This window comes from Macaca mulatta, chromosome 13, assembly GCF_049350105.2.
Source record: "Macaca mulatta isolate MMU2019108-1 chromosome 13, T2T-MMU8v2.0, whole genome shotgun sequence".
Classification (NCBI taxonomy): domain Eukaryota; kingdom Metazoa; phylum Chordata; class Mammalia; order Primates; family Cercopithecidae; genus Macaca; species Macaca mulatta.
Genome location: NC_133418.1, coordinates 123,304,621 through 123,323,522, shown reverse-complemented (window position 1 = coordinate 123,323,522; position 18,902 = coordinate 123,304,621). Strand labels below are relative to the sequence as shown.

Sequence of the window (18,902 nt, the reverse complement as noted above, 5' to 3'; positions counted from 1 at the left end):
TCCCCAAATCCCCCCACTGTGTGCAACACACCCAAATCCCCCCACTGTGTGCAACCTCCCCAAATCCCCCTACTGTGTGCAACCTCCCGAAATCCCCCCACTGTGTGCAAGTTCCCGAAATCCCCCCACTGTGTGCAACCCCCTCAAATCCCCCACTGTGTGCAACCCTCCCAAATCCCCCCACTGTGTGCAACCTCCCCAAATTCCCCCACTGTGTGCAACACACCCAAATCCCCCCACGGTGTGCAACCTCCCCAAATCCCCCCACTATGTGCAATCCACCCAAATCCCCCCACTGTGTGCAACCCCCCCAAATCCCCCCACTGTGTGCAACACACCCAAATCCCCCCACTGTGTGCAATCCACCCAAATCCCCCCACTGTGTGCAACCTCCCGAAATCCCCCCACTGTGTGCAACCCCCTCAAATCCCCCACTGTGTGCAATCCACCCAAATCCCCCCACTGTGTGCAACCCCCCAAATCCCCCCACTGTGTGCAACACACCCAAATCCCCCCACTGTGTGCAACCTCCCGAAATCCCCCCACTGTGTGCAAGTTCCCGAAATCCCCCCACTGTGTGCAACCCCCTCAAATCCCCCACTGTGTGCAACCCCCTCAAATCCCCAACTGTGTGCAACCTCCCCAAATCCCCCCACTGTGTGCAACCTCCCCAAATCCCCCCACGGTGTGCAACCTCCCCAAATCCCCCCACTATGTGCAATCCACCCAAATCCCCCCACTGTGTGCAATCCACCCAAATCCCCCCACTGTGTGCAACACACCCAAATCCCCCCACTGTGTGCAACCTCCCGAAATCCCCCCACTGTGTGCAACCCCCTCAAATTCCCCCACTGTGTGCAACCTCCTCAAATCCCCCCACTGTGTGGAACCCCCTAAATCCCCCCAATGTGTGCAACCCACCCAAATCCCCCCACTGTGTGCAACCCCCTCAAATCCCCCACTGTGTGCAACACACCCAAATCCCCCCACTGTGTGGAACCCCCTCAAATCCCCCCACTGTGTGCAACCTCCTCAAATCCCCCCACTGTGTGGAACCCCCTAAATCCCCCCAATGTGTGCAACCCACCCAAATCCCCCCACTGTGTGCAACCCCCTCAAATCCCCCACTGTGTGCAACACACCCAAATCCCCCCACTGTGTGCAACCCCCTCAAATCCCCCACTGTGTGCAACCTCCCCAAATACCCCCACTGTCTGCAACCCCCTAAATCCCCCCACTGTGTGGAACCCCCTAAATCCCCCCACTGTGTGCAACCTCCCCAAATCCCCCCACTGTGTGCAACCCCCCAAATCCCCCCACTGTGTGCAACACACCCAAATCCCCCCACTGTGTGCAACCTCCCGAAATCCCCCCACTGTGTGCAACCCCCTCAAATCCCCCCACTGTGTGCAACCTCCCCAAATCCTCCACTGTGTGCAACCTCCCCAAATCCCCCCACTGTGTGCAACCTCCCCAAATCCCCCCACTGTGTGCAACCCTCCCAAATCCCCCCACTGTGTGCAACCTCCCCAAATCCCCCCACGGTGTGCAACCTCCCCAAATCCCCCCACTATGTGCAATCCACCCAAATCCCCCCACTGTGTGCAATCCACCCAAATCCCCCCACTGTGTGCAACACACCCAAATCCCCCCACTGTGTGCAACCTCCCGAAATCCCCCCACTGTGTGCAACCCCCTCAAATTCCCCCACTGTGTGCAACCTCCTCAAATCCCCCCACTGTGTGGAACCCCCTAAATCCCCCCAATGTGTGCAACCCACCCAAATCCCCCCACTGTGTGCAACCCCCTCAAATCCCCCACTGTGTGCAACACACCCAAATCCCCCCACTGTGTGGAACCCCCTCAAATCCCCCCACTGTGTGCAACCTCCTCAAATCCCCCCACTGTGTGGAACCCCCTAAATCCCCCCAATGTGTGCAACCCACCCAAATCCCCCCACTGTGTGCAACCCCCTCAAATCCCCCACTGTGTGCAACACACCCAAATCCCCCCACTGTGTGCAACCCCCTCAAATCCCCCACTGTGTGCAACCTCCCCAAATACCCCCACTGTCTGCAACCCCCTAAATCCCCCCACTGTGTGGAACCCCCTAAATCCCCCCACTGTGTGCAACCTCCCCAAATCCCCCCACTGTGTGCAACCCCCCAAATCCCCCCACTGTGTGCAACACACCCAAATCCCCCCACTGTGTGCAACCTCCCGAAATCCCCCCACTGTGTGCAACCCCCTCAAATCCCCCCACTGTGTGCAACCCCCTCAAATCCCCCCAATGTGTGCAACCCACCCAAATCCCCCCACTGTGTGCAACCCCCTCAAATCCCCCACTGTGTGCAACACCCCCAAATCCCCCCACTGTGTGGAACCCCCTCAAATCCCCCCACTGTGTGCAACCTCCTCAAATCCCCCCACTGTGTGGAACCCCCCAAATCCCCCCAATGTGTGCAACCCACCCAAATCCCCCCACTGTGTGCAACCCCCTCAAATCCCCCACTGTGTGCAACACCCCCAAATCCCCCCACTGTGTGGAACCCCCTCAAATCCCCCCACTGTGTGCAACCTCCTCAAATCCCCCCACTGTGTGGAACCCCCTAAATCCCCCCAATGTGTGCAACCCACCCAAATCCCCCCACTGTGTGCAACCCCCTCAAATCCCCCACTGTGTGCAACACACCCAAATCCCCCCACTGTGTGCAACCCCCTCAAATCCCCCACTGTGTGCAACCTCCCCAAATCCCCCCACTGTCTGCAACCCCCTAAATCCCCCCACTGTGTGGAACCCCCTAAATCCCCCCACTGTGTGCAACCTCCCCAAATCCCCCCACTGTGTGCAACCCCCTAAATCCCCCCACTGTGTGCAACCTCCTCAAGTCCCCTCGTGCAGGGAGTGGCTTCTTCACCCTGTGAATCTCTCCTCCCTCCTTTGCCCAGAAGCATCTTGTGATTAGTAAAGAGTGCAGTAAATATTTCTCCTAAATATTTCTCATGTTAACAAGGTGCTCTGACCTGATACAAGGGAAAAATGGTTGAATTCAGAGGGATGGGCACACCCCATCCCTGTTTTTTTTTTGTTTTTTTGAGACGGAGTCTCACTGTGTCTCCCAGACTGGAGTGCAGTGGCACGGTCTCGGCTCACTGAAACCTCCGCCTCCCGGGTTCACGCCATTCTCCTGCCTCAGCCTCCTGAGCAGCTGGGACTACAGGCGCCCGCCACCACACCTGGCTAAGTTTTTGTATTTTTAGTAGAGACGGGGTTTCACCGTGTTAGCCAGGATGGTCTCAATCTCCTGACCTCGTGATCTGCCTGCCTTGGCCTCCCAAAGTGCTGGGATTACAGGCGTGAGCCACCACGCCCGGCCCTGTCCCTGTTTTTAAAGCGTTTATGAAGAAGCTCGAATTCAAATGGTGAAATAGCCATATATGCAATTGTATAGAAAAGTCAGGATTATTTGACAAGGATTGTTTTCAATGCTTTTACACAATTCAGAACCTCAATGAATATAAAAAATAATTTAAAAAGACGTAAGACCACTCTAGATTGAAATGAGCATAGTGCTTGTAAAACAATAGTGAACAGTGAATGCAAAATATTTTAACTTAAATTTCTATTATGCAGCAAATTCATAAAGTAGGGAAAGTCTTTTTCCAACATTTTCAAGACATTTTCTGTTAAGACATGGTCTTTCTTCAGGTGGCTTTTACTTGGGATATTGAGAGGTAAGATGGCGGAGTGGTGACAGTTCAGGTTGAGGAAGGCGAGGGCTGCCGTAACAAAGAACCACACGTTAGGTGGCTTAAAGCAACAGACATTGATTCTCTCACAGTTCTGGAGGCCAGAAGACCCAAGTCACGGTGTTGGCAGGGCTGTGCTCCCCCGAAGGCTGACAGGACGAATGCTGCCTTGCACACCCCGTCTTTGGTGCCCTGCTGGTGTCCGCTGGCACCACTTGGCCTACAGGCTCATCATGCCAACTTCTGCCTCTGTCTCTACCCCGCCTTCTCCCCTGTGTGTCTGTGTTCAAATGCCCCTCTTCTTATAAGGGCACCAGTCCTGCTGGATTCCAGTTTCCACCCTATCCCAGTATAGACTCACCCTAACTAATTGCATCTGAAAAAACCTTACTTCCAGACAAGGTCACATTCCCACGTTCTGGGTGGATGTGACTTTGAAATGATTATCAAGTAGATCCAGTTCCATTTACAGTAATGAGCAGAGAGTGAATGAGGCATTAATGCACTTTCACATGGCACGAACACCTGACATTCACTGAATTTTAATAGAAGCTGGCATTGGTGCTAACTCCTTACGCACTTTATGTCAGTAGATTCTCACTGAAGGAAGCTGCTATTTTATCCCCCACTTTACGAATGAGAAAACTGAGATGCGGAGAGGTCACCAAGTCAAACTCAAGCAACACCCCAGTCCCCCGTGGTGATCAGGCTGAAGCGATGACTAAATGCCATTTGCTCCTGATGACACCATCACAAGCACTGAAGCCACCAAGGGCTGTTGGGCCTGTGCAGAGGAGAGGCAGACTCAGGCCCTCCCCATGGACGGGAGGGCTGTCTTCCATGTACACCTTGGTCGGAGTCCGCAAGGGTGGGGAGGTGACTGTGCACTGGCCTTTGGTTTGCAATGCCTTTGCTGGCGCTGCTGGAATGGCCTTTGGTTTGCGATGCCTTTGCTGGCACTGCTGGAATGGCTGTGCGGAGTGCTGTATGGTGCTGGGACTGCGCTCCCCGGCAGGAGCTGCTGGAATGGCCTTTGGTTTGCGATGCCTTTGCTGGCGCTGCTGGAATGGCTGTGCGGAGTGCTGTATGGTGCTGGGACTGCGCTCCCCGGCAGGAGTTGCTGGAATGGCTGTGCGGAGTGCTGTATGGTGCTGGGACTGCACTCCCTGCGAGGAGCTGCGGGAATGGCCTTTGGTTTGCGATGCCTTTCCTGGCGCTGCTGGAATGGCTGTGCGGAGTGCCCTATGGTGCTGGGACTGCGCTCCCCGGCAGGAGTTGCTGGAATGGCTGTGCGGAGTGCTGTATGGTGCTGGGACTGCACTCCCTGCGAGGAGCTGCTGGAATGGCCTTTGGTTTGCGATGCCTTTGCTGGCGCTGCTGGAATGGCTGTGCGGAGTGCTGTATGGTGCTGGGACTGCGCTCCCCGGGAGGAGCTGCTGGAATGGCTGTGCGGAGTGCGCTATGGTGCTGGGACTGCGCTCCCCGGCAGGAGTTGCTGGAATGGCTGTGCGGAGTGCTGTATGGTGCTGGGACTGCACTCCCTGCGAGGAGCTGCTGGAATGGCCTTTGGTTTGCGATGTCTTTGCTGGCGCTGCTGGAATGGCTGTGCGGAGTGCTGTTTGGTGCTGGAACTGCGCTCCCTGCGAGGAGCTACTGGAATGGCTGTGCGGAGTGCGCTATGGTGCTGGGACTGCGCTCCCCGGGAGGAGCTGCTGGAATGGCTGTGCGGAGTGCTGTATGGTGCTGGGACTGCGCTCCCCGGGAAGAGCTGCTGGAATAGCTGTGCGGAGTGCGCTATGGTGCTGGGACTGCACTCCCCGGGAGGAGCTGCTGGAATGGCTGTGCGGAGTGCGCTATGGTGCTGGGACTGCGCTCCCTGCGAGGAGCTGCTGGAATGGCTGTGCGGAGTGCGCTATGGTGCTGGGGCTGCGCTCCCCGGCAGGAGTTCCTGGAATGGCTGTGCGGAGTGCGCTATGGTGCTGGGACTGCGCTCCCTGGAAGGAGCTGCTGGAATGGCTGTGCGGCGTGCGCTATGGTGCTGGGACTGCGCTCCCCGGCAGGAGCTCCTGGAATGGCTGTGCGGAGTGCGCTATGGTGCTGGGACTGCGCTCCCCGGCAGGAGTTGCTGGAATGGCTGTGCGGGGTGCGCTGTGGTGCTGGGACTGCGCTCCCCGGGAGGAGCTGCTGGAATGGCTGTGCGAAGTGCGCTATGGTGCTGGGACTGCGCTCCCCGGGAGGACTTCGGAAGTTGTTTGTAGGCATTACAGTCTTGTCTGCCATTGCCACGTTGACACAGGGTCAAGCCACCTCCAGGGCCTGTGTTCCTCTTCAGGCGGGCGGGCAGGAATGCTCAGGACCCGTGATGATGGCGCCATGCAGAGGTCAGGGATGAATGACGCCCAGGCAGGGGAAGGAGTCCAGCAGCTCAGTGTTTGGGGAATGGGGCCGGGGGCAGGTAAAAACTTCGAATCAAGGCAAACAAATAGCTGGAAAATACAGTAGCTGTTAAGTTCTGATGGAAAAGCTGTTTTGTACTTACAGTTAAATCCCACAGTATTTTTGATGCGTTTCTGGGTTACTTGCTCTTCCCTTCTCAAAAGGTCCCAATCTCACCAGAGCGTCCCTTCCTGCTCCGGCCCCAGCTCTCCACGCCTCCCGGAGACCGGGGGCCTCTACCCTTGCTCCCCTGGGACGGCGCTTCCCCCCTTCTTCTCCAGGTCTGGGCTGGGGTCTTCAGGCTCAGGTGGAAGGTGGTTTCGGGCCCTTTGCCTGCACAGGGACGACGCCCTGACCCAGGAAAAGCTTAACGTTGCCTGTCACTTGGACGCATCTCTTGGCAGTGACGGGGGTGGAAATCCTCACCGCAGCCCGTGTCTCCTGCATGATTGTTGTGAGAAAGCCACCGCTCAGCTGCATGCATGGAGACAGGGTCCTCCTGGCTGCGAAATGCTAAGATCGTTTTCCCTATGAAGAGAACGGTGCCAAGTTTTCCAAAATGTATCAGATCATGATTGACTTGACTGAAGCGGGAAATGAAAGTGGGTTGGAGCGTTCCTGCCAAAGACAAGCGTGGCCGCCGTGCCCTCGCTCATGCCGGGCTCTCCCCTCCACAGCCACGGTGCCGGGCCCTCTCCCGGTAACTGGACACGTGTCTCCCACAGGACACGCGCTGGCACTAAACCCACACTGCCCATCTCAGAGACAGGCGGAGGAACTCCCCGGCTGAGATGCGGGAAGCACCGGGGTGCAGGGACTTCGCAGGGCGCCGCAGCTCAGGACTCGGAGCAGGTGGGCCTGGACCTCCCTAGGCCACACCACGCCGCATGTTTCCAGCCGCCACCGCAGTGGCTGGACAAGATCTGAGTGTAGGAGCAGCTCCGCCGAGGCTCCCGGCATATTTCTGTGTACCCCGTGGTTCCCAGTCCGTTCTGCACTTTCGTCCTGGAGGTTTTATTTACAAGTTAATGACAATGAGCCAGAATGTGAGCCTGCTTAGTGAGAGGAAGGAAAATGCCTTCCGTTTGTACAAACCGGTTCCAAAACTAAGGGCTGACTTTCAGGCGTTGGCTTCCACTTATTCTGAGGACTGGCTGGAAGCGCAGGAGAGGAAGGAAAAGCTGAAACAAAATGCTGACTTTTAAATTCTGATTTTTAAGTGGAATCGTTATAACCACTATGGAAAAATGTTTATGTTTTACCAACTTTACCTTGTATGCAGAACCCCAAGTGAGGGAGTATTAAAAAGTCACTTGTGTAAGTAACTGTTGAACTTAGAGAAGCAGAGAGCAGCACAGTGGCCTCCAGAGGGCAGTGGGGAGATGCTGGTCACAGGCACAAAGTCTCCGGCAGGGGGAGGACGCCTCAGATCTGCTGCACCGCATGGGGCACACGCTTTGTCATAATGATCACATATTTCACAATTGCTAAAATAATAGGTTTTTTTTTTTTGTTTTTGAGACAGAGTCTTGCTCTGTCACCCAGACTGGAGTGCGGTGGCACAATCATAGCTCACCGTAGCCTTGACCCTCCTGCCTCAGCCGCCCGCATGGCTGGGGCTACAGACACTCACCACCATGCCTGGCTAATTTTTAAATTTTTTGCAGAGATGCAGTCTCACTACGCTGCCCAGGCTGGTGTTGAGCCCTTAGGCTCAAGAGATCCTCCAGTCTGAAACTCCCAAAGTGCTGGGACCATGCCCAGCCACTAAAATAATAGATTTTAAATATTCTCACTGCCAAAAAAAAGATGTGAGGTGATATGTTAATTAACTTGATATAATCTCTCCATAATGTAAAGGTATCGAAACCATGCTTAAAACGTAAATATATGCAGTTATTATTTGTCAACTAAAAATACAAATTTTAATTTAAACAAAGTCACTTGCATACAGGAGAGGGCATTGCCAGCATGATCAGGCTCCCTTCTGAAATTCAGTGTGAAGTTAGATCCTGTCCTCGGAGACGAGCAGAGCCCAGGTCATTCTGAGAGCAGGTTCGTCTGCACCTGGCCCTCACACATGGAACCAAAAAGACCTGGCCTGGGAGTGAGGCTCTTTGTGAATTTTAATGCACCCAGGATACCTTTGTTAGCCACAGCAAGGGTAGTGCCAGCAAGTCCCCTGGGCCCCTAATGAGCCTGACTGACCCCAGGGGCAAGGCCAGGTGTTTTGTGCATCCATGGTCGCAGGGGCCTGCGTGCTCAGCATGCCTTCTTCCTGAAGGACCCGCCTGCGAATCGCAGATCCCGCTCTGAGCAGGAACCTTTGCCACGTGGATCCTCTGTGGCCTCCTGCAAACAAGTGTTCGTCCGGGAGCCAGAAACTTCCCTCTGGCATGACGAGGAAGAAGGACGGTTCATCTTGCCAGCCAGTCCTTTGTGAAAACAGCTCCTGTCCGGACCCTTCGGTCTTGTATCAAGTGTGTGCTGTTACCGGAGCAGTCAAAATTCAGATGTTATTAATATTTGTTCTGCATTTTTGCAGGAGAGTGCCGGGATGGAAGGCCGGGATACTCACAGGCTGCCGAGAGCCCTCTGAGGGCAAACAGGCAGGACACTGATCCCACAGAACAGCTTCGTGTTCCCAAAATCACCGTACAACTGTTTTCCAAACACAGGCAAATCCAAAATCACCAGGACGACTGTTTTCCAAACACGTGCAAATCTAGCACCATGTTATAATTACTCTCAGGCATGGATGAATAAATATTGTAACTGCATTTGCCTAGCCTTTTCTTGTAAGCATTGCCTGATTTGTTCCTTCTGGGGCTTTGCCATTAAAATGTATTTACAGATTACACATCTTTATTTTGCGAACCCCGGAAACACTACTCTTGCCATCATCCTATCTCCACCTTCTGGTGTCTCTGACGCTGTGCTCATCTGCATTCTGCCCCGGCGGTCCCTCCGGCACTGGCATTTCCACACCCGCTGCCCATCACCAGGTGTCCGCAGGGCCTGCATCGGGCTTCCCTCTTCTCCTGAGAAGAGCACTCCTGGCTTCCTGCAGGGCCGGTGGGAGGAGGAAAGTGATTCTGAGGGAGAGGCTGGAGCCTTAAGTACCAACAGGGCAAAGTGACTTGTCTCATCCTCTAGAGATTCACCAACATGTCAGCCTCAGACCCCAGGCTTCTGCCTCCAGCAGCCGCCCTGCCGCGCACCCCTCTCACCCCTCCTCATCCCCCTCACTCACGGGGAACACAGCCCAGTGATGCCGGAGGAATCCCCCTCCTTGACTCAGCTAGGCAGCCTGGGGGGCACCGTTAGCCACGCTGGCCCTGTAAAGCTGCTGTCCTCATTTCATGTGTGAAGCAGCTGAATTCCAGAGTGCTGGGTCCCAGCCCAGGCAGCCCTCAGCCTCACCCAAGGAAATAGTCAGGGGTCCTTCAGCATTGAAAGCAAACGCAGGCGCATCTGACCTGGAGCTCTACCTCCACTAAGAAGAGAGTAGTAACTAATCATGGATGAAACAGGCCGTCTACGCAGCACTTAATGGTCTCACCCACGGATGCCAACAGTGGCCTGGGAGGGCTGTGAACGTTTCGCTTCAGGATGTTTTATTTCGCTGGAGTGTTCTGTAGAGAATGCGTAGTTTGCTTTTTATAACTTTTGTAACCCAAAAATACCAGACTGTTGTTTTCTCTAGGTGCTAGGCCATCCTGTTCTACGTGTTCCCAAACTCTTAGTTGTGTTCATGTAAAACTCATTCATGATCTCAGAATTAAAACAGTATGAAAAATATCCTGGCAAATGTCACAGATTGCCCTTATCACACCTGTAAGCAGTCCATTCTCACACTGCCGTAAAGAACCACCCGAGACTGGGTCATTTATAGAGAAAAGAGCTTTAACTGGCTCCGGGCTGCACAGGCGGGGCAGGTGGCATGGTGCTGCCATGTGCTCGGCTTCCGGGGAGGCCTCTGGAAACACAGTCACGGCGGAAGGGGCAGGGGCAGGAGGCCCATCACAGGGCAGGAGCTGGGAGCCGGGAGGGAGAGGAGGGAGAGAGGCAGCCACACACGGAGGCCACCAGATCGCAGGAGACTCACTCCCTGCACAGGACCAAGAGGGGTGGTGCTGGACTCTTCCTGAGAACCCACCCCGTGATCCCATCACCTCCCAGCAGGCCCCTCCTCCAACACTGGGAATGACAGTCCCACATGAGACTGGGTGGGACACAGAACCAAACCGTATCAACACCCAGGGAAGGGACACGACGCAGCTTCTGCAGAGGAGCTGCCGAGAGTTACCATCAGCGGCTGAGGAGAGACACAGGCAACCGCAGCAATGCACAACGCATCAGCTCCTGCTCTGGGCAGCAAAGCGGGGCGGCCGCCCAACCTCTGGATCATTTCCACCAAGGGAACACAGGCCTCCTGCTTCAGCCGCCGCCCTGCCACGCACTGGAACACACTGACTGGGGAGCGGTCTTCCCTTCCACCTCGGAGCCTCTCGCTGACACCAAAACCAGGAACCCTGGCCTGATGCGGTGCCTGTGTCACCTCCGCCCTCTAGGATTAGCCAGAAGAAGCAGTGCCATACAGTGATGGTTAACGTCAGGCCTCAACCTGGCTGGCTGGAGGGAGGCCCAGCTGGCTGGTGAGGTCTTGTCTCAGCCTCAGCTAGATGGATGGATAAGAGGATAAGCTGTTTTGGAGGAGACTGGGGTGTGAGTCAGCAGACTGAGGGGAAGACCTGCCTGAATGTAGGATGGGCACCATCCAATCCTGGATGGAACTAAAAGGCAGCTCTGTCTCTCTCCTAGAGCTGGGACACTCTTCTCCTCCTGTCCTTGGACATCAGCACTCTAGGCTCTTGGTCTTTAAACTCTGGGCTTGCAGCAGCACTCCCTGCCCTGGGCTCTAAGGCCTTCAGCCTTGGACTGAGTCACACCATTGTCTTCCCTGGCTCTGAGGCCTTGTGACTTGGGTACTGAGTCACACGACCAGCATCTCAGAGTCTCCAGCTCTAAGACAGCCTGTCACGGGACTTCTCAACCTCCATCATCACATTTCTCCTACTGCATATCCTCTTTCCATCCATCTAGCTAGCTATCTGTTTGTCTATCATCTATCTATCTGTCTGTCTATCTATCTATCTAATCTATCTATCATCTATCACCTATCATCTATCACCTATCTATCATCTATTTGTCTGTCTATCTATCTATCTATCTATCTATCTATCTATCTATCTATCTATCACCTGTCTCTATATAGCTACCTACCTATCTATCCAGCCTATTGGTTCCGTCTCACTGCAGAATGCTGACTATAGTGATACACGTATTTTAAGAGTCCCGGCATGATTACGCACTGATGGCTCACAGCCTCAACAATCCCCAATGATGGGATCAGCCTTAATTTGTGTGCACCATCTTCACAGGGCTACAATCCTGACACTCCTTGGAGTCAAGGGGTTTAGGGTATTAGTTACTTTATGGGTCTAATGATCTTGGTTGATATGCTGCCAGGATTTGTAACAAGTTTGCCAAATCTCAATCTATTTAAAGATCTAACTGAGAAGGCTGCGCCTGGCTAAGTATCCAGGGAGTCGGTCCGCCTGCTTCCCAGGCCTTTCTGTGTTTGTCACACCATCCACTCACTTTCATTATTTCTGTTGGGCCATTCACAGGAGAATTTCAGGCAAACTGGCCGCGGCTTTGGCCTCTTACTGGGATGATTGGCACCATGTGATGTTAACCCTGGAGACCACCACAAGGTCACTCTGTACGGCCCCTTGATTTTGGAGAGGAACTAGCTGAGCCCCAGGCATTGGAAGTGAATTGCTTAGAGTCACATAACAAATTTAAGTTCAGGAAGAGATAACAACACACTTCACCATCAGCACTTGGTAGGACTGCCTCACCCCTGCCATGCGCTAACAGCCCCATCATCTCTACCCAACCTCGATGTCCCCAAATTGTGCTTGCTATTTGGTTGACTGCTTCTTCCTTACTAAACATTCTGCTATTCGTGAATGACTCTGGCCAAATTAATGAGAGCCATACGGCCTACTAGCCTTGTAACACCCATTCCTTGTGAATATGACACATGTGGGAACACACCCAGCCATCCCCTGGGAGCGGGGGTTCGGAGTGTGTGGGGTCCTACAAGTCATGGATCTCTCACTAAGGATGTAATTTCTGAGTGAATTGGTCTTTCCTTGAAAAAAGAAAGAGGGAAACTGTATCCCAGCAAATGCGGGTTTCCATGAGCAGACAGCGCCACCTGCTGGGTGACTTGGGAAACAGCAGAATCACCATTTTTCTGGACCTGCATCTTCATTCTGCTCAAAGAGCATACGTGTCTATTTGATTCCAGGGCGCTGGATATGTGCGTGGCACATGGAAGCCTTTATTTTACTTTTTGGGTTTTTCATGCTTGTAGTTAAACATCACCACTTTCTCACTCAGCTGTGACTGTCAAGAGCCTTGCGCCCTGTGGTCTTACTGAGATCTGGAATAAGGGAGAGAACCTCAGGACGCCCATGTCAGCAATAGCTTTGCAGACGCCTTCTCAAAAGCCACAGACCCCAGACATGCTAAGGACAGGCACTGCTCGTTGCTTACAGACTCACATACTTACCCGAGCGTCCACTTAGGGCCGCAGATGGGAGGATTGACGGGAAGAAAGGCCGGGAAAGGACAAAGGCTGGAAGGTGCATGTCTTCTGCACCTGTAGGCAGCTACTAGGTTCAAACAGTGAAGGGCGTCGGGCCCAGGCAGAGCCCAGAGCCTCTGTGAACCCAGAGCTTTCCTAATAAAGTCTGCTCCCTGGGCAGTGAGAGTTTCCATAGGATGCATGGTGTAGCCTTGGACTCAGGGGTGTGCGTCCTCCCTGTGAACAGATGGGTGAAGCAGAAACTCCACACACAGGGAAGCACAGTCTATGAAGAAAGCTCACCCAGGACACAGCACACGTGGAGATGTCAGCACGTGTCGGGGGTTGGGAGAGGGTCACGGTCTCTTCGCTCATGACTTCCTGCAGCCAAGAATGCAATCTGCAATTAGGGCACCAGACCGGGGGTCGTGGAGGAGCACTATTCCTGGGGTTAGGGGGAGCACCATCCCTGAGGGCAGGGGGACCGTTATCCCTGAGAGTCAAGGGGGAGCACTATTCTTGGGGTTGGGGGCAGCTCTAGGCCTGGGGGAAGTGGGAGCACTCTCCCGGTGGGGCGGGGAGGGAGCACTTGGCCTGGGGCTGGGAGAGACAGGTGGAGTCTTGGGTTTGGGTGTCAGACCCTGCAGGTTTCCGTCCTCTGCCTGTGTTGGTTTCCTGGGGTCGCGTCACGGACTCCCACACACGGGGTGGCTCCACACAGGGAATGGACGCTCTCCCCATGGCGGAGTCCAGCACTCCCAGATGGAGGTGTCTGCAGGGCCATGATCCCCCTGGAGACTCTTCGGGGCCCTTCCTTGTCTCTTTCAGGTTCTGGGGGCTCCAGGCAAACCTGACCGGGGCTGCCCCGATCCAATTCCGCTGCCTCTGCGTCTCCTTTCCCTCTGTCTGTGGAACACCCCTCAGCCTCCCTTTGGAATGGGCATGGGTTTGGCACTCAGACACCCCCAGGTGGCCTGGGCAGCTCTCCCACTCTCAAGGCCCTAATCTTTTCCCTCTAAAGATCCTTTTTCCTTCTCCACGGAAGGTCTCATTCACAGGTTCCAGGGACTCAGATATCTTTCAAGGAATCAGTTTTCAGCCTTCCACGTCGCCATGAACTGTCTTGAAATAAAACCTCAAATCCTATAATATTTATTGTCAAGAAGAGACACCTCTCAATAACGGTGAAATCCTGTGATCAGCGAAATAAGTATGTCATGTGAGTATGTCGATAAGCATTACACACACAGAAAGAAACAAACACCGCACACACAGCCAGAATCACTCACACCACCCACCACACACACCACACACACAGCCAAAAATCACACACCACCCACCACACACACACCACACACACACAGCCAAAATCACTCACACCACCCACCACACACACACCACACACACAGCCAAAAATCACACACCACCCACCACACACACAACACCACACACACACAGCCAAAATCACTCACACCACCCACCACACACACACCACACACACCTTCCCCACAGCCAGCCAAAAATCACTCACACCTCCTACCACACACACACCACACCTGCACACACACTACACAGATACAACACAAACCACACCTGCACACACACCACACAGATACAACACACACCACACCTGCACACACACCACACAGATACAACACACACCACACCTGCACACACACCACACAGACACAACACAAACCACACCTGCACACACACCACACAGACACAACACACACCACACCTGCACACACACCACACAGACACAACACACACCACACCTGCACACACACCACACAGACACAACACACACCACACCTGCACACACACCACACAGACACAACACACACCACACCTGCACACACACCACACAGACACAACACACACCACACCTGCACACACACCACACAGACACAACACACACCACACCTGCACACACACCACACACACACAACACACACCACACCTGCACACACACCACACACACACAACACACACCACACCTGCACACACACCACACAGACACAACACACACCACACCTGCACACACACCACACACACACAACACACACCACACCTGCACACACACCACACAGACACAACACACACCACACCTGCACACACACCACACAGACACAACACACACCACACCTGCACACACACCACACAGACACAACACACACCACACCTGCACACACACCACACAGACACAACACACACCACACCTGCACACACACCACACAGACACAACACACACCACACCTGCACACACACCACACAGACACAACACACACCACACCTGCACACACACCACACAGACACAACACACACCACACCTGCACACACACCACACAGACACACCACACACCACACCTGCACACACACCACACAGACACAACACACACCACACCTGCACACACACCACACAGACACAACACACACCACACCTGCACACACACCACACAGACACAACACACACCACACCTGCACACACACCACACAGACACAACACACACCACACCTGCACACACACCACACAGATACACCACACACCACACCTGCACACACACCACACAGATACAACACACACCTGCACCCAGAGATGTCACACCACCACTCCTGTTAGGAGCATGGAAGGGCTTTTTTTCACCCTATCAGTGAAGGGGAATCAACCCGTAAGAACTCTACTGGCCGGACGCGGTGGCTCACGCCTGTAATCCCGGCACTTTGGGAGGCCGAGACGGGCGGATCACGAGGTCAGGAGATCGAGACCATCCTGGCTAACACGGTGAAACCCTGTCTCTACTAAAAATACAAAAATTAGCCGAGCGTGGTGGCGGTGCCTGTGGTCCCAGCTACTCGGGAGGCTGAGCCAGGAGAATGTCGTGAACTCGGGAGGTGGAGCTTGCAGTGAGCCAAGATGGCGCCACTGCACTCCAGCCTGGGCGGTAGGGTGAGACTCTGTCTCAAAAAAGAAAGAAAGAAAAAAAAAGAACTCTACCAAGAAAAAATGACACTTCATTGGTCAGTGAGAGACTATTTAAGGATAAGTTTTTTTAGTCAGTGTTTAACTTATGTACATAAAAACTCAATGAAATCATAAGACAGCATTAAATAGCTTGTTTAAAATAAACCGAGGGAACTCGCCTCTTGGGAATCTTTAAAGTACAGAATGAAATAGTGGTCAGAGCCTGACTCTTTGTTTTACCACTAAAAAAAATGTAATGCACTTTTCATGACTCTGCCATTCTTGCAGGCAATTTCATATGCATTTTCTGACTCCCCCATCGGGGTTCAAAATGCAATACCCCAAATGCAACACCTTGGAGAACGGCCTGCTTTGAGCTGAGGGAGACCCGGAAGTCCACAGAAGCGAGAAGTCCTCTCTGGCCTTCACCCTCCTTCTCCCCACAAAAGGCATAATGGAAACTAGGGCTCTTCTCCCTGAAAGCAAAAGCCATAAAACTGGGAGGGTAGCTCTCTGCCTCCCTGCTTCTCCCAGGAAAGGCCTCGAGTGTCCGTGTCCTGCCCAGCACCCAGGGGACGATCCCAGCACAGATCCAAGAAGGATTCTGCCAAGGGGCCTGGCCGGGCTCCCGGCTCACCAGCTCCAGGACATGCGTTTCTGTCCACTCTTAGAACTCCCTGGCTCCTGCTTCCTTCCTCAGGCTTAGCAGAAGAATTCCGTTTCCCGGGGCCTTGGGTCCTCGTGTGTGGTACAAGGCCTTGGCTAAACACGCGTGCCATGCCCTCCTCTTGTCGGTGTGAGTGTCCACCACGAGCCTTGCAACAGGTGAGGAGAAGGAAACCGTCTCCGGGATGGACTGGCCCCACATCCCTCCCTCCTGCCCTCACCCACCCTTGGTCTCTACAGGAGCGAGTTTCATCCCAGGTTGGGCCCAGTCCCCAGGGCCAGCACCTGTCCGCGGAGGACCTCTAGTCCTCAGTCCTGGTAAGTAATTGGATCCCGGAGCAGCTGGAGCCTGGCGGCTCTTTTCCTAGAGCAATGATCCATACTTAACAGGTGCTCCAGGGAGAGCATAAAAATGGCCATCCCAAAGAGAAAAGCAGACAGGCCAAGCTTTGATGGGCAAGATCTGATCTGACCTTGGGTGGTAAGGGAAAAAACTGTACTTGTAAATTAGGTTTTTTCTAAACCTTCAGTATTAGCTAAGACTTATTAGCTAAGATGGACTTTGTCTCTGAACGACCTTAGTGTTGTAATGGGATAAATAGGTCTTCCATCTTATTATTCAAGAAAACACTTTCCAGGCGAAGGTTCTTCACCTTAACCTAGTCAATGCATTTCTTCCCTTTTCTTAAATCTTCCTGCCTCCCCCATCCATCCTTCCCTCCCTTCCTCTCTCCTTCCATTCCTTCCTTCCTTTTCTTCTTTCTTCCTCCCCTCCTCCATCTTTTCCTCCTTTCCTCTTTTCTTCTTAAAATTCAAGATGGCAGCTGCAACTCAAGCTCTCACGTGGCTCCCATTGAGAAGTTTCATGAGATAATCCAAGCAGAGAGATGACTACAGTGCCCGCCCATAGTAGTTACTCAGTGGCTTCTAGGTCCTTCTCACGGAAACCGGACTGACACTCCTGAGGCTGCAGGGCAGGTAAGCCTTGGCCCAGAGGGAGGCAGAGAGCAGCCATATGGTGCAGAACAGGCATGGTGCAGAGGTGGACGCACATTTTCCAGATTGGTTCTAATTTTTCAGGGCATCCGTTTTGTGCTGTGGCCCCACCCCAGCCAGGTAAATAGAGACAAGTTCCACCTGCCATAGGATCCCCCGCCCCCTCTCCAGACACATGACACCTGCTGCTTCTCTTCTGCAGCTGACAGCAGGGCTTCTCCTGGTGGGTCCCCAGCCCTCCATCAGCCCCTGGCTTCGGGCACTCACCCCAGCCCATCTCATGTGGCACTGTTGGTGCAAAGATGTCCCTGCTACGGGAGCCCACTCCTGTAGACCAGCAGAGCCTGACTGAGCTGGACCCGTTGGGCTGGAGGACTTTGCCACGGTTCTGTTGAGTCAACTGACCTGCCTGACGATACTGCTACTGCTGTCACCCAGTGTGCAACCACAGGCCCTGTGCCCGCGTTTCACAGCTAAGGAATAGCAGATCCTGTGCGGGGAGGGAAGGAAGGAAGGAAGGAAGGGAGAAATGGAGGGAGGCAGGGAGGGAGGAAAGGGGAAAGGGAGAGACAGAGCGCAGGGCTGCTGGGCGGAGAGACCTGGGCCGGGCCAGGCCAGGCTTGGCCGTGTGAGGAGCACCTGTCCTTCAGGAAGGGACCTTGGAGATCAGGGAGCAGGCTGCTGACAAACGACTTATTTCTCCTCCCTCTGAACTCCCAAATTCCCAGAAATCTGCCTCGGAAGTGGGGAGAGCGGAGAGGCTGTGAGGTTGGACCGAGGGGGGCCACCCCTGGACGCTTCGTTCGCAAGCCTGGTACTGTCCTAAGACGTGGTTTGATTTTTAAGGGCGGAGAGACGGGCTCAGCCGCTGGAATGACGCTTTCCGCTGCTGGTGGAATCCAGCCCCTCCGTCTTTGGGGGATGTGGGGTCTCTGCCTCCTGCAGTGACAGCGCGAGGATGACCCGGCCCGGCCTCCCGCTCCCCTGCGCGGGCACCTGCGGCCGGAGACGCGGCTCTGCAGCGCCACCTAGCGGCCGCCCTGCGTCTTCCCAAAGCGGAGCCTTAGGACAAAGCTTCCTTTCCAGGAGGTCCCTGCAGGTTTCTGCGGAGCCGGAGTCTGAATCACTGTCTCCCGAGTGACTCCTAACCCTGGAAACTCGCTGCCGCTCCTTGGGGCTGGTGGTCGTGCCAGTTGCTGCGTCAGAGCAGTTGGGTGCCCACAGGCTGAGGACGCCGGGGCCAGGGTGAGGGTGAGGCTCCACCCCAGGGCTCCAGAGACCCTGAATTTTGCACTTGACTCTCCTTAATCTCTCCCAAAGCCTGATCCTTCTCATCCCCCTGAGGGCCTGAGGGCCCCTACCTGCATGATGGAGGGGTGGGGTGCCACGATCTTAAAGACCTTCCAGTTCCCAGGGTGACAAGATTCT

At 54.3% G+C, this 18,902-nt stretch overlaps 1 protein-coding gene across 1 annotated transcript in view; it reads left to right on the top strand.

Moving 5' to 3' along the window:
- The window catches only part of TPO (thyroid peroxidase), a 112,896-nt gene extending 104,019 nt beyond the window's left edge, over positions 1-8,877 (top strand). Inside the window, exons 15-16 of the mRNA XM_077958732.1 lie at positions 6,912-7,038; positions 8,732-8,877. Of these exons, the coding sequence (XP_077814858.1) occupies positions 6,912-7,038; positions 8,732-8,785 (181 nt within the window). The 3' untranslated portion in view covers positions 8,786-8,877. The remainder of the gene's footprint in view (positions 1-6,911; positions 7,039-8,731) is intronic.
- The last annotated feature ends 10,025 nt before the right edge of the window (positions 8,878-18,902 follow it).